This window comes from Podarcis cretensis, assembly GCF_951804945.1.
Source record: "Podarcis cretensis genome assembly, chromosome: 5".
In the NCBI taxonomy this organism is placed as follows: Eukaryota; Metazoa; Chordata; class Lepidosauria; order Squamata; family Lacertidae; genus Podarcis; species Podarcis cretensis.
The window spans coordinates 47,829,977-47,845,348 of NC_137174.1; the positions used below are offsets into that span (position 1 = coordinate 47,829,977).

General features: G+C 40.5%; 1 protein-coding gene across 2 annotated transcripts in view; it reads right to left on the minus strand.

The window, feature by feature from the left end:
• Positions 1 to 371: 371 nt before the first annotated feature.
• PLPP4 (phospholipid phosphatase 4) overlaps positions 372 to 15,372 on the minus strand; it is a 92,500-nt gene continuing 77,499 nt past the window's right edge. The window contains exons 6-8 of one of the 2 annotated variants that reach the window (XM_079976777.1): positions 9,872 to 10,042; positions 3,910 to 4,098; positions 372 to 3,547 (exon numbers count right to left, since the gene is read on the minus strand). In XM_079976777.1, the coding sequence (XP_079832903.1) occupies positions 3,498 to 3,547; positions 3,910 to 4,098; positions 9,872 to 10,042 (410 nt within the window). In that variant the 3' untranslated portion in view covers positions 372 to 3,497. Of the gene's footprint in view, positions 4,099 to 9,871; positions 10,043 to 15,372 lie in introns of both variants that reach the window. The other variant, XM_079976778.1, reaches the window with a different exon arrangement.

The following is a 15,372-nucleotide window of genomic DNA, read 5'->3' on the forward strand; positions in this document are numbered from 1 at the left end:
GAACAGTGGTTACATTCAAATCAGCAGAGTGAAGCTGCTCTACATAGTGACCAGGCCAATTTTGCCATTGACACTGCAAGCCACAGAAAAGAGCTTGGAATGGTACGGTGGAAGTCAAATGCTCTGCATAGTGAATTGTGGTGCACAAATGGCTCGCTACAAGAGGTTGCTTTCTTGCTTTTGAAATGGACACCATGTTCAGTTTGTTCCTGTAAACTGGGCCACCATGAGAAGTTTTTTCAAAAAAACATATGGATTAAGCCAGAGCTTGAGGGCCACATTCACTGACCTGGGCAACTTTCTGGGGGCCACATATCAGTGGTGGGTGGGGCCAGAGGCAAAAGTGGTAAAAGCAACAAGCATGAATTTCAGCCAAGTCAAAACACTCAAGGAACATGCCTGGTTCAGCTTTGGGGATGTATGGCCTAGAGGGGGTCTCAAGGGCCACAGACAGAGAGGCCTAGATTGCTGCATTTGCCTCCTGGGCCTGAAGTGTCCCATACAGTCAACTTGACTTGGTAGCCTCCAAAGCTCCACCTGGTTTAGAAACTCTAGATGTGCCAGTGCAGCAACTTTCAGTTTTTATCCCAAATATAGTGACATTGGTGGAGGGCATGTATGAGTAGTACAATAGCAGATTAGGGTCAGCCTCAAAGAAAATGAAGCAGGGAAAACAGACCTTTGGAGAGATACCTTGTGCCTGATCTACTAGTCTCACCAGGACACCTGAAGGCACAGGAGCAGCTAAACCTCCAGGAAAGCTTTTTAAGCCCAGGGCAAGTTCAGCAACACCTCCTGCTTAAAGGCCGGTTCCCATGACAAAGGCTTTGGGTGTTCTTCAGGACATTCCCACAGTCCCTCCTCCAACCATAGTTGGCACATATAACATATTAAGGTTTTGAACAGTTTGTTTCATGCATAGACAGATGTCTGAATAAAAAAATTAGAGCACCTCTATAACAGAATTCATTCTGTAAGATTTTTTTCTCACTCAAAAATATAGATCTAGGACCATTGTGAAAATTTCACTAGTAAGACAGTAAAGACACGTGATTCAGAGTATATGTAAGTATCTGATCATTGGGGGAAATACTGCAAAACTTCCCAAACCCTATAAGGTAGGCATAAGTTATGTCATTGCATATTCAGGAAAAGTGAATCCTGATACTATTCTGACTTTCCACCCATTCATAATTTCCTTTTCTCTCATACACACAGAGGTGTAAGATCCATATCTCCACAGTATATTTTACATCCCAATATATTTACATAAAACACACACACAGGAACACAAATGTCTCTTCCTATTAAATTCTATAGGGCTTTTAAAAAAATGTGATTCTAATTTATTGTATATTTTCAGTATATACAATCCTCATTTCGGGTCTTTTTTTTTTATTTTACTGTGCGCAATGGATCTGTTTTAAAAAGGGGGGTTCATCTGTTCTCACCTCTGACCCAAAAAAATCATAGTTGTCAACCAACAATCACTTCCTTCAGGTAACCCCTGACCCCCTGCAAAAAATGAAAAAAATGGCAAAGAAAATGCTCAGTTTTTATAGGGGGATGTGAACTTGTTAAATTACAGACTAGGCCAAAGCATAGTCCATCAGGCACACATTAGGTGTAAATATAGCTATGAGAGCAATCCCTTCCAGTTGAAAGCACCATAATGGGTAGCATTGATCAAAGCAGCCTCCGTTATTCCAGCTAGCTGATCAAACCAAAAAATCCCATTGTCAGATTATTACATAAAACATCTTCTTCCCTAATACGCTTTTATAAAGAATTCAACGGCATGTTTTTCTTTCTGTCATCAAAAGGAACATGACTTCACTACAGTATGACACTTGCACAAAGAATTAATGGAAGAAGAAGAAATAAAGGAGGGAAAGATTAATGAATGTGGATATGCTACATAATTGCTCTGCTCCTATAAGGGTGGCAGAGACCTTCACCAATGCATCCTTAACTAGACTGGGGAAAAGATGCACAAGGCAGCAACCTGGACCACATGGTTGTATTCATGTCCTGAAGCTGTGAGCATTGCTCCCAACACTGGGTGCGCAGTGTGCAATGAGGGACCGAAGAAAGAAAAATCTCCCTTGAGTCATCCTGCCCACTTGTTATTCACCACACCAAACAGTAGCCAATGACTTTGTGAGTTTTTGCTGAGATATCTGAAATCTGAAGAGGGGCTGATGGAATAATGAACAGGATATAAACCTTTTTGTCAGCAGATGCAGTCTTGTGCACACCTGTCAAATATCACAGCAGGTTCACGAATCTGAGGTACAACCTGAGGTACTTATCAAAATACAGTGGGCTAGTTCATACTTCGAACACTGCCAACAACCTTGCATAAGCGAAAGGCTGCACACGAGTGAAGGGTCGCTATGGAATTCACCAAAGCAGCATGCTAGGCTGGGAGTCCTCGCTTTTTGCCACAGACTTCTGAAATGAGGTTTACGATTGTTAACATATATGCCACTGAGTGCTGCCACACACACACCCTCCCATGCATGCACTTGTAGTAATATAACAGCAGCCTCCCAAACAAGCATAGCTATCAACTTTGCCCTTTTCTTGCGAGGAATCCTATTCGGAATAAGGGAATTTCCCTTTAAAAAAGGGAAACGTTGACAGCTATGCAAACAAGGTACTTGGGAAAGTGCTAGATTCAGAATTGCAGATGCAGAAGATAACACAAGTTAATATAGCGTTGGTGGGGGCAGGGAGAGTCAATCTTCCCAAAAACAGATTGCCATGAATGGCAAACTATTAAAACCCCCAGAAAATAAACAAAGAAAGAAAAACCCATTAGACTAATGTGACTCTAGCTCACATATTCACAAAAATGTGTTGTTTTTTTCACCTTCACAATTCAGGATATTTTCCGTGTTAGGTTTTTTTGTTTCATTTCTTTAAAAAAAAGGACTACAACTTGCTGTTTGGCAATGAGTTATTCAGTTTGAATGTAAATTATGCTCTCAAGGGAAAGGAAAAAACCGTTCCGCTAATGTGTTAATATTAAGAGTGTCCAAGTGATCCTATCAATATACGTTATTGCCAGCTGAGAGTTCCAAGGTCTTTGCATAACTGTGCTGTGGACATCTTGCTCAGGAATGACTGATGCCTGCAATCTGGGCCTCCTCCAGCCCTTGCTCTTTTGTATATTTAAAACCATCATTTCATTATAGTCAGCACAGAAGAACGCTGCCAGACTTGATGGGCAGCACAGAGATACTTGCACTGCTACGTGTTAGACAACTGGGAGACACGCAGAATGCTCTTGTAACCGCATACAGAGTTATGAGACATAAAAGAAATAAACCTTTTTGATACATGCTGAATGCCTTCGGAAAAGAAGGTGTGGTGTCATTCACAGTTCAGAATGCCTTTAACTTCTTAGCAGAAGATATTTAATCCCTTTGCAGTCGATATGGTCCATCCGAGTAAGAGTTGGTCCTGATCCGTGTTCTAGCTCAGCCACAGGTTCACTGGGTGGCCTTGAGCAACACATTCTCTTCCAGCCTCTGCCACCCATCTATAAAATGGGAATAATAATGACCTGCCTCAGACGGCTGTTGGTAAGTATGAATAAGCTAGCACTCTGCACGCTAGAAGTGCCATGTAAATAGAGATTAGTAATCATGAGCGGCGTCTCACGGATCTTAGTTCTGTATTTGTCCCCTTAAACAATCATTGCTTTTGCATGGAACAGAGGGTGTGGGAAACACAGGACAGAGGTGTGTGAGGGGAAAGAAAAGGATATGGAAAGTAAGGGAGGGGTATGGCAGAATCACAGCTGTTTAAGAGACATTTGTTATGCAGAGAGACCAGTTTGGATTGGCGGAATGTATGAAAGGGCTAGAAGTTCATCCTGCATGTGTATTAGTCATACCGGACCTTCTGTTATCCCTTCCAGAGGCAGGCTGGTTGCATTATCCACTGTGGGCGCCTCTTCTTTCTTCAGCACGGTCTGAGCAAGCAGACTGACGTAAGGCTTGTGACAAGACAGGTTACCCAACGGAGGGTAGTGTTGTCTGTAGCAAATGTAAGCAAACATGAGGCCGATGACCCCTCCGACAAAGGCATCTAGATGTGGGAGGGAAAGGAAGACAATATTTGCTAAGAAGCCATGTATTACTATTAGAACTACAGGAAAGAGAGAGAGCCCCCAAATTAGATACAGCATGAACACACTATGGCCTTCCCACCCCATTCAGATAGGGGGATAGCGCAGTTAGTGTGGGGAGGGTGGCTTGGTGGCTCTGCCCCACCACACCAGTGGGCACTGAACAATCATCACGACAAAATAGCTTGTCTTCTTAAACTGGACTGCTGAAATGAAATCAGCTTGGAATGACCAGAGACTGATTTTAAAAAATGTAGAAGCTCACCTGGTTCCGGTGCTCAAAACAAAATCCTATGCTGTGCTCAGAGGCAACATGTCCGCACATTAAAATTAATTGTTTGATTAATGCCTTGCTCCTGTTGGAGTTTGGGGTTCTAGTAAAACACAAGTGTCAGCTTCCTCCCCCCCCCCCAATTTGGATGAGACTTTTCTGGCTTTCATGTTAATTATTACCTAGGGTTTTTGTTTTGATCATCTTGTTATATTCAGTAAGTCAACTGAAACAAGCAACACACACACCAAAATTAAGAAAGGTAGGAGTCACACGTGCTTGATTTTGGTTAACCAACATGTTCTGTATTAAAAGGGACCTGGAATACTTTAGCTGCGAAATTCTTACACTTTAGTTTCGTTGGTCAACTTTTGATAATCAGCAGAAGAAACTGTACACAGAGAATCTGTCTTCAGATGTTTCTTTCCCTACAAGATTGATATTGCAAAGCGGAGGAAGCTGAGGTAACTGCTTCCCTGCCCCCAGTGCCCTCCAGCGCTGTCCTCTGCATATAAAAAGCCAACCTTCTGCACAGTTACATTCAGTGTAACAGTGTAACTTACACTGTTACAAGAGCCTGTTACACTCATGTATGCTTCCTGCATACATTAGAGCCCTAATTTGCTTTATTTTGCAAATACATGTATTTAAATAAGGGTTCTAAAGCTGGGGTAGCCAACCCAATGTTGTGGGCTTCAACTCCCAATATCCCTGAGTGATGGCCAGGCTTGCTGTGGCTTATGGGGGTTGTAGTTCATAGCATCTGGAGACCACTACAATAGCTTTCCCTGTTCTAAAACATGTAAGGAGCTTACACAAGTGCAGCAGACTCCTCACTGCTGAAGTTCACATCATGGCAGATGGCAACAGACAGGTTGAAGAGAAACCCATAGAGGGTTCATATACAATTTCAATGTGATTATTAGCAGTAGCAGAAGACTAATTTGGGGTTTATATCATGTTGGTAGGAAGCCTATTATCTGGAAATGCTATCGCCCTGAAAATCGCTTGCAAAGGTTAAGTGAGAATCACCACCGTAGTTAAACATATGATCTTTAATGACTAGTCCTGGTGCTAACAATTCCAGGTATTCACTTTAATAGTAACAACTACAATTGCCATGTGGATAGTATAATGACTTGAAAACACTTCATATTAAAGCTGGTCTATGACAGTCATTCCATGCAGCAAAACCAGTTATCACATAAGTACAGTCGTACCTTGGAAGCCAAATGGAAGCCGTCCCGGAAGTCCGTTCTACTTCCAAAACATTTGGAAACCAAAGCGCAGTTTCTGATTGGCTGTAGGAAGCTCCTGCAGCCAATCAGAAGCCGCAGAAGCCCTGTCAGACATTTGGTTTCCAAAAATAGTTTACAAACCGGAACAGTCACTTTCGGGTTTGGAGCGTTTGGGAGCCAAAACGTTCGGGAACTAAGCTGTTTGAAAACCAAGGTGTGACTGTACTGGTTTATGCTGTTGCTATTACATTGGTGTTAAGTAAATGGAATTTGTGCTTTTTAAGACCAACCCAAGCAATTTCCAAGCAACTGTAATTTGAATAGATTTACAAGGTGGCATCCAACTTCAAACTTGTTCATTATTTGAAACCACTAGAGGAAACTAATACTTTGTTCTATCAAGCAATTAGTGCAAAACAACAACATGCCATGCTGAACAATACATATTTGTTAATTGATATTGATGACTAACACCCTCTCTCTGGGCATTATCACCCATTTGTTCCACCATTATTAAACTCCTTTGCACCTATGTGTGCACTCAAATGAGGGGCTTCAGCTACTTATTGCTACTTTTATTATTTTTGACACAATAAAACCAGGACATTTAACCAAGATATTAGTGCTTGTTCTTGTTTCTTAATTGCATGACTGCTTTCCACAAGGAAATGCAAAAGAAATCTATTTAAATACATGGCTTCATGTTTATAGTCTTTACCCTCAGCCTTTTAAAAGTTCCTACACAGAATTTATAGTGCCCTGTCACTAAATAACCAAGATCTATTTATTTTTCTCCATTTGCGTTCTGTACTCATTATAATTAGCATGCGGTACTTCTCCCCCATCGTCTATCAAGAGAATCTTCTTTCTTCCCTCCCATGAAAATAAATGGTGTCCCAAAGAAGATAAAACAAATTTAACACAAGCAAATATTGGAGATCATCTTGTATTCAAGAGAGCTGTATGCATCTAAGGTTGTCAACGACAACCATATAGGAATGTGAAACAGTGAGCCCCAAGATACTTGAAGAATTACACTTGCACACACACACATTTACCTGTGCAACTAATAAAACAAGAGACATTTTGGGGAACACACATAGAGAGCAACTATTTCATGCAATCAACTTAACACTAATGTGTAGGATAATCAGAAACCCAAGAACATAAGAAGAACTGCTGGATCTAATCCAGCAATTCCCTCACAGTGGCCAACCAGATACCCATGGAAAGCCAGGAGTTTAATTTGAACACCCTGATGAGCGTGCTTTCCCCATCTTGCTTGAAAATACCTCATCTTGCACAGGTGTGTTTCCACTGTTACTTCAAGGGAAACCTGTGGGTATTCCTCTTGAGTGAGAATCTTCCCCCGGCGTGAGCAAATATTTACATGAATTTTGTGTCAATTTGCTTTTTTTTAACATATAATTTTATGAGTAGTTAATTAATATTTTGAATTTTTTATATAATCCACTTGGAGATTTTTGTCAATTAAGTTTTATATAAGACGTTAAAAACAAAAGCCTGAAAGCAGAACCTGAGTGCAACCCCACTCTTCTCTTTCCTCTTTGTGGTGCTTCCATTAGCAGCTGGCAAACTAGAAAGCCATTTCCCCAGTCCCCCACCTCAAATGGAAGGGCCTGTGACTTTGAACTTTATTTCTTTATCTCTCCAGTACGGAAATACACAAAGGATGTCACAAGGAATAGGCTGTTAGCCCAGATTTAATGCTTGACACTCAGTAGCCTTTTATCCATTATAATTATTTCTGTGTACCTTGTTGGGAAAATAAATTGGAGTCTTTTTTAAAGAAAAGAAAAGGAGGGTGGAAAACCTTGTTAAAAGTAATTACCGACCTGCTTGGAATTCATAATGGAGCAAGTTCATCTGCCATTGTTCCACCAGTATGCTATGCTTTCCCATTAGAGTGGAAAGGGGCTCGTCATATTAATTTAGTCAAACTTATATATGACTTTTTAGGTGTATGGCTGTCCTATTTGCCTTTCACATACAGTGCCTGTGTCCCATATGTTATGCTGATCGTCCCTGTTTGTTCCCCACTGGGCAATAAAGGCTGTTATCACAAGTAATTCAGCACAATTGCCTGTCTCCTCTCATCATAAGAGACAATGACTGAGCAACAAAGCCTGTAGCTGCATTTTACTGAGTCATTTAAGTCTCCCCATTCTGGACGTGGTCCTTTTAGGTAAGTGCTAAGGCCACCTGCAGAAAAACATGTTGTTAATACAGTCCTTGGTTCCCATCAAAAAGCCAGCAGAGTTTTCCCAGTTCTACCTCCTTAAACTTCAAAGGCAAGCATAGACAGCCGTAATGGACATAGCAGTAATCCCCTTGGGTACAGTGTATTTCCACCATACAGAAAATGCTCCTGTAATTATCTGCCTCACAGCACACATTTCATTCCATGAATAATTCTGGCTTTTGGCACAGCAGATTTCTTAAGCACATACTTCTAGACTTACCTCTACAGCAGCATTCGGAATAGTTTTCCTTTTACACATATACATATGCATACCCACAGGTACACACACATACACATTCTGAACACATCACATGCCCTGCATAGCAGATCAGGGGAAAGCATATTCTACAACATAATATCTATGAATTTGACAACACACTCTCAGGTCATGATATGAGGTTAAGAGAAGACTTCTTGTGTGAGTAGAATTCTGAAATAGTTTTCACTGAACTATCCCCAAGAGCCTTCCAACACACCCTCTACATGCTCATCCAGATGCAAGACCCACTGTATTCAGTGGGTCTTTTTCTAAACCTTTGGTGCATTTATTAGGGAGTTGCAGGACTGTTATCTGACTACCTTTAAACAAACTGGGTTTCTTCTCCTTTTTCTATGTTATCTTAAAATGCAACCATAAAGCTATTAAAAGATTCATTTTCAATGACTCAGAGCTGGATCAAAACACCAGATGATAAAATTATTCAATCCCTTGTCAAAAACAGAGGATAATCTACTCCCAGACAGTCAAAGTTTAAGATAGGTTATCAAAAAATTGCATTAATAGGCAACACCCAAAATGTAGAGAACGTAGACATTCAGACACAAATGCTGACTATAGCAAATGGTTTTTGTGTGTCTGAAAATAGTTATACATTCCCCCACTTCTTGAAAAAACACCAGTGTATGCTGACAAATCACCTTTAGGAGTCTATTAACAGCCATCTGTTTATTTCTAAGATTCTGGGCAGAAGATTCATCTGGGATGCTAATGTTCATATGAATGTAAACATTCACTATATTTTGGATTCACTGTGTTAATGTTATATCATTTATAGTATGATGTTACAAATACAGTATTTATCTATATAGTTAACTACAGATCTAAACTACAGTGATTCTGCTTTCTGCAGGAGAGGAAGCATCCTGAAAATACAGTTAAGCATCTGATGCTTGGATATTAACACTTGATGATGTAAATCAAACACATGCATGCCTGTACCTCTATACAGTACCTATCTATAGTAAAACATAACACAAAAATGGGCACATGTAGGCTCAGTAAACTAACAGTTAGAGTGGACCATCATTTCTTTCTACTTTATTACGTAAATAAAAAATATATTTCCAAAGGAATACCCTGGGGTCAGAAAATTTGTAAGTTGGAATGGGGGACAGCTTGGACCCTCGCCAACTCCGTTCTGTTTTACACTGGCTAAACTAATTGCTGACCTGTAGGCAGAGATCTAGCTTCCAATTTGTAGCCAGAGATCTTGTGAGTAAATTGCTGCTTATGGGATGCCATCAATACCAATTTCCCTTCCAATCTACATTCCCTTCTTTCCTTGGAAAATCTGTTCCAGAGGGTTGGGAGACCCCCCCCCCCCCCAGAGTCACAAGAGAAATGGGATGGGGAAGAGGAAATTGGCAAAAATGTTCCACAAGCCAGAGCCTCTGCTGGATTATTCATGGAAGAGCAACTCTGAAATTGGAACAGATGTCACTTACAAGCCTACGATTACAAAAATGAACTGGGTCAAAAAGCCTTAACTAATTACCTCTGCCCTGTATTTCATTTAAAAGATTTATTGTATTATTATTATTTTCTTCAAAAAAAAAGGCTATGTGTGGATACTGAATCAGAGCAGTGATCTGTCTTTCCCCTTACTGTACATGGATAAGAATCACTATAGCAGACAAAGAGCATGGACAACTGACATAAGGGGAAGATTCCCATGGCTCACCTTGCCAATGATGCTTGTAATCGCACATGCGTGACAGAGCGATCATCATGGCGCAATACAGAGGTAGAATCGCTGCACAGAGCCGCCAGCTTTTCCCACGGCCTTTCTCAGTAAAGCAATGCAACTTCCCAGCCAAGTAGAATGTGGTGAAGCCAAGGCCTGAAAATGCAACTGCCAAAGGAAAAAGAAAATGTAGAACCAGGTAGCAGATGAGAGTTAGCAGAATGATACAAAGAGGCTGCTTAGAGAGTTGTGCATCTAGAAAGCCAATCCTTTGGCTGCAGGGAAGCAACAGCTAATGATGAGATCTTAAGCTCACAGTGCATCATCGTTAAGGATCTCTTGTGATTTCCAACAACTGGTATTCAAAGGCATTTTTCTGTATCTGCTCTCATACGACTTATTAGAGACTTACATTTTCTCCATCTTTTTTATGTACAACAACCCCTAGGTATATTCTAGTTTCTTCCTCTTTTATTGCAATAAAGATTCACCTCCATATCAATACCAGCATTGCTTAATTCACCTCTCCCCACCCCCCCATGATACATCATGACACATTTCAATCATTTGTGAATATTTACATAATGTTACTCTGGTAAACATTATGTAAATATTCATAAATGGCTGATATATATCAATATGCACACGTAATTGGCTTTAGGTAATGTGCAATGCTGACATTATTTATTTATTTTAAAGATGTCCCTACCATCTTTCTTTTTAAAAAATGTCAAAGTGGTTCACTTACTTTTTAAAAAAAACAACACCACACAAACATAAAAATAGAATAAAACGAGCAATACAGCATCAGTTATAAACCAATGCAAATCTCTGTAAGCTGGTAGTAATGACCAGTGAAGGCCTGGGAGAATAAATAATTTTTTTTAGCAGGTTCTGAAAACAAGGCACCATTGGTGCCTGCTTTCTTTCAGAGGGGAGGTTGTTCAATACAGTGGTACCTCGGGTTACATATGCTTCAGATTACATACACTTCAGGTTACAGACTACGCTAACCCATAAATATTACCTCAGGTTAAGAACTTTGCTTCAGGATAAGAACAGAAATTGGGCAGCGGCGGCACAGCAGCAGCATGAGGCCCCATTAGCTAAAGTGGTGCTTCAGGTTAAGAACAGACCTCCGGAACGAATTAAGTACTTAACCCGAGGTACCACTGTACACTGGACTCCACCAAAACAAAAAGGCCTTGCCTCTGCTTGCTGTGAGCTGGATCTCATCAGGATGGACCTCAGCAGGTTGTTTTGGAGCGATTTTTAAGGAAAATCGGCAAAAACAAGACTGCCAACATGGGTTGCCATACGTCCGGACATTTCCCCTGATTTCTGCCCAGATACTGTTTCCGACTGCAGTATTCTGTGGTTGTCAGGGAAATTCCAGACGCATGGCAACCCTCCAAGGGCCTCATTAGAAGATCTTAGTGAAAGAGCAGGTCAGTATGGAAGAGGGCCAGTAGTCGATGGTGGGCTGGGATGGCAACTCTTGGTGGGGTGAGCTAGCACCTTATTGGCTCCACCGGTGCATTTGTACAGCAGATCTCCTTGCCACTTTCCCTCTTCCAGTCAGGTGGGCATCTACACTCCACTCCACCCTAGTATCCACTACTGGAGAAGGCATTTCCTCAGATAAACTGCTTTAATCTTTATAGGTCAGTACCAACACTTTACACCTGACTGCGGACAGCAAACTGGCAGCCAGCACAGTTCTTTTAAAAGCGGTGTCTCAGGATCATGGCAAGTAACTTTACTTAGCAACCTACCCACTCCATTCTGCACCAACAGCAGTTTCTAGACCAGTCTTAAGGGCAGATCCTTTCGTTGTGCCTGGTTTGTGATGCCTTGTCCTCAGGTTATTCAGGTTGGCTCTGGTGTGTCTCTAAAAGGTAATTCCAAGAGTCCTGGGATAACCGGTGAGGATTCCCATCTCTAATTAAGGGGTTCCATTGCCAAAAGTGGGAACCAAAATATGAAAAATAAATGCAATTTCTTACTTGATTCAAAGTCACTGCTTACAGGGTGCTCTCTGGCTATCCAAGTAAGTGGGAGTTGTGTTTACACATAGAGCATGTGAGATAATTTAAATGGAATAGCTACTGTTATTGCTCGCAAAGCACTTAAAGAAAAATCCCCATTTAATTCAAGTTCAAATATAATAATTTACACATTTGATTTCTATAAACTTGCCACAGGCCTCAACTTGTCCCACTGTATGTACCTTCCCATACAAAATGAAAAAAATATATATAATTACTTCAGTGTACTACAAATGAAGATGCAATTTTAGCTGAAATTATAATAGTTGGGTTTTTTAAAGCATACTCTAATTTGAAGCCTGCAAGTGTTTGTGCACAATTACTAAAGAGCTGCTTTTTGCCTTTAATCACACCAATACATCACCTCTTTGATATAAAAACAACAACGGGGGAGCCCCGATACCAAATTCTCTCATGATGATTTCAGAAAAGTCTTGCAAAGATGCACCAGCAGCCCAATGTAGTGCAAGGAAGGCAGTTAGTGGAAGTAGCAAAATGCACAGACCACATCAACAGCTGATTTGCATGAAGGCATATAGGAATTCTAAGATAAAACCTAGAGGGAGCACTGGTGAATAGATTGTCCCTCGAGCACAAGCTGTCAGTTTTCAAAACCACAATTTAAGTTAGAGCAATTACTGAAAACCCCTCTTGTTAGGGGTTTGCCCCACCTCTGAAAAGATCTGTGGGAAATGCACAGTGCTAAAAGTAACCAGAAGCTTGAACTTTTGAATTACCTAACTTTGGCATTGAACTTTAACTACCCCTCCAGCAAGCAGGAGCAGGGGGGGAAGAAAAGGAAACTTGGCTTAACCTGCGTGAGAGGAAATTTAAGTGATTAATTTCTGCTGTCTCTGACTCTGGGAACGGACTGCCTGGGTGAAGCGCTTTGACAGGAACTGTCTGATAGAACCTGCTGCAAAGCGGAGAGCTTAAATAGATACAATTCTTGGGACTTTACAGATACAATTTTTGGGACTTTACAGAAATAAATACTGTTGCAATTGGAAGACTGAAAGCTTCTTTCTCCAAGAGGGCTTTTGGTTTCTTTGTTTCTTCTGCTTATTGGATATAATGTACTGCTCCCTCTAGAGGGCTGAAAGGTTACAGTTTGTAACATAGACTGTCAAATAAAAACAAGTCACTGGATTTTTCCACTTAAGAGCTGTTCCTGTGGGAACGACCTTGGGACATGAGTGGTTCCGCAGAAGACATAACAACAAGATCTAAGGCTAAAGCTGCACAAAAGAAAAGAGGCTCAATATCAGGCTTAGCTGGACAGGAGAAAGGAATAAACGCATTCATGGAATCAGTGACTCAAGCATTACTCAAAATAAATGAATCTTTAGAAAATTTGACCAAGCAGAGCACGGAGAATACCAAACAACTGACAGAACTTTCAACAAAATTGGACTTGAATACAAAAAGTATTACATCTAACACAGAAACCATAAATAGACTGGTTCAAGAAAACGCTACAATTTGAAAAATTGCAGAAGAGGCTAAAGCCACTGCTGAAAATACACAGGAAAGTTTAATACCAGTCTGCAAGAAGTTGGACCAACATGAGGCGGCCTTGTCTTTGTGGGAGATGCAGAGGAAAGAGAGGAACTTGAGACTTAGGCTGGTCCCTGAAAGTGAAGGGGACAACCTAGTGGACTTTCTCACAAAAGAATTATCAGAATTTTGGCATGTAAATTCAGAGGAAGACGACTTTAAGATAACAACCGCCTTCAGACTGGGCAGAAGGCAAGGCAGGAAGACCCCAAGGGATTGTCTCTGAGATCCAAAGAGGAAAGAGATAAAATTCTAAATTTACATTACCAGAGAACCCTTCAGATTGGAAATGCTTCTGTTCAAATTTACAAGGACATCCCAAAATACATTCTGGAGGTAAGAACTTATTTCAAGAATCTGGTTGACCTGCTGAAGAAGAATAACATACCTTTCAGGTGGGAATTTCCACAAGGCTTGTCTTTTAACTTCAAAGGAAAAAAAGTCAAAATAAGAACAGTGCAAGATAAAGAACAATTCCTAGACAGAAACGAGGAGGACCTTGTGAAAGGAGTGCTTGACTCGACCTCTGATACAGACCTTGGAAACTTGACATTTGGACTGAAATCACCTATGGAAGAAGAATAGCTGCAGGGAGCAGCTGGAGGCAACTAACTAATAATGTCTCTGCAATTTTTAACCTGGAACTGTAATGGGCTCAACCTTCCCAGAAAAAGGCATGAGGTCTTTCATATTTTGAAAAGAGAACAATTGGATTTGATATGTCTACAAGAAACCCACATAACAAGGACACACAGAAGACTACTTATAAATAAAAGATTAGGACAGGAATTTATCTCATCAGATAAAGTTAAGAAAAGAGGAGTGGTGATCTATGCAAAGGAAAAATTAGCCCCAAAATTGATCTTTAAAGATGAACATGGAAGAACTTTGGCAATTGAGATACAAATCCAAGGAGAAAAACTTTTGCTAGTTGGCATCTATGCACCAAATGAAGAGAAGGCAGAATTTTATAAGAAATTGCATGAGACATTAACGGACTATTTGGATCATAAGGTGATTTTACTAGGAGATATGAATGGCATGGTCTCTACAAACATGGATAAAGCACAAAGACAGGTGGTCTCTAAGGACGGGAGACTACCTAAGACCTTCTTTGAAATGACTGAAAATATAGATTTGATTGATAACTGGAGAACAAGAAACCCTCTTGAGAGAGAGGGAACATTTTTTTCAGAGGCACAAATGACATGGACAAGAATAGATCAAATATGGATTACTAGTGGAATGGCCCCAAGGATAAAAAAGGTGGAAATCTGCCCAAAGACATGCTCCGACCATAACGCAGTGAAGATGGAAATGAAACTAACAACAGCTGGATCCTTCAGATGGAGAATGAATGACACCCTATTCAGAGAGGTGGAGATTTACAAAAAGGCCCAAAAAACCTTGACAGACTACTTTGAGATAAATCTGAGGAAAAGAGTGATTTGGGACGCAAGTAAGGCCGTGATGCGAGGTTTTCTGATACAACAGAACTCTTTAAAGAGAAAGAAACAAAATGAAAGGAAGGATAAGATTCTGGAAAAAATAAAAGAAGGAGAAAAGAAACTGATGTCTAAACCAAAGTCTCATGAAATCCTGAGAGAAATTAAGTTCTACCAAATGCAATATATGGAATTGATGAACCAGGAGATAGAATGGAAAATTAAGCAAATGAGACAGAGGACATTTGAATCAGCGGATAAATGTGGGAAACTTCTAGCATGGCAATTGAAGAAGAGACAGAAACTAAATACAGTCACAAGCTTGGAGGTGGATGGAAAGAACATTTTTAAACCAAATGAGATTAGTAATTGCTTTCAGAGTTATTTTAGGAGATTATATGCACAAGGGCCGGAAAATGAAGGAGACGTGGAAGATTTTCTTAAGAAA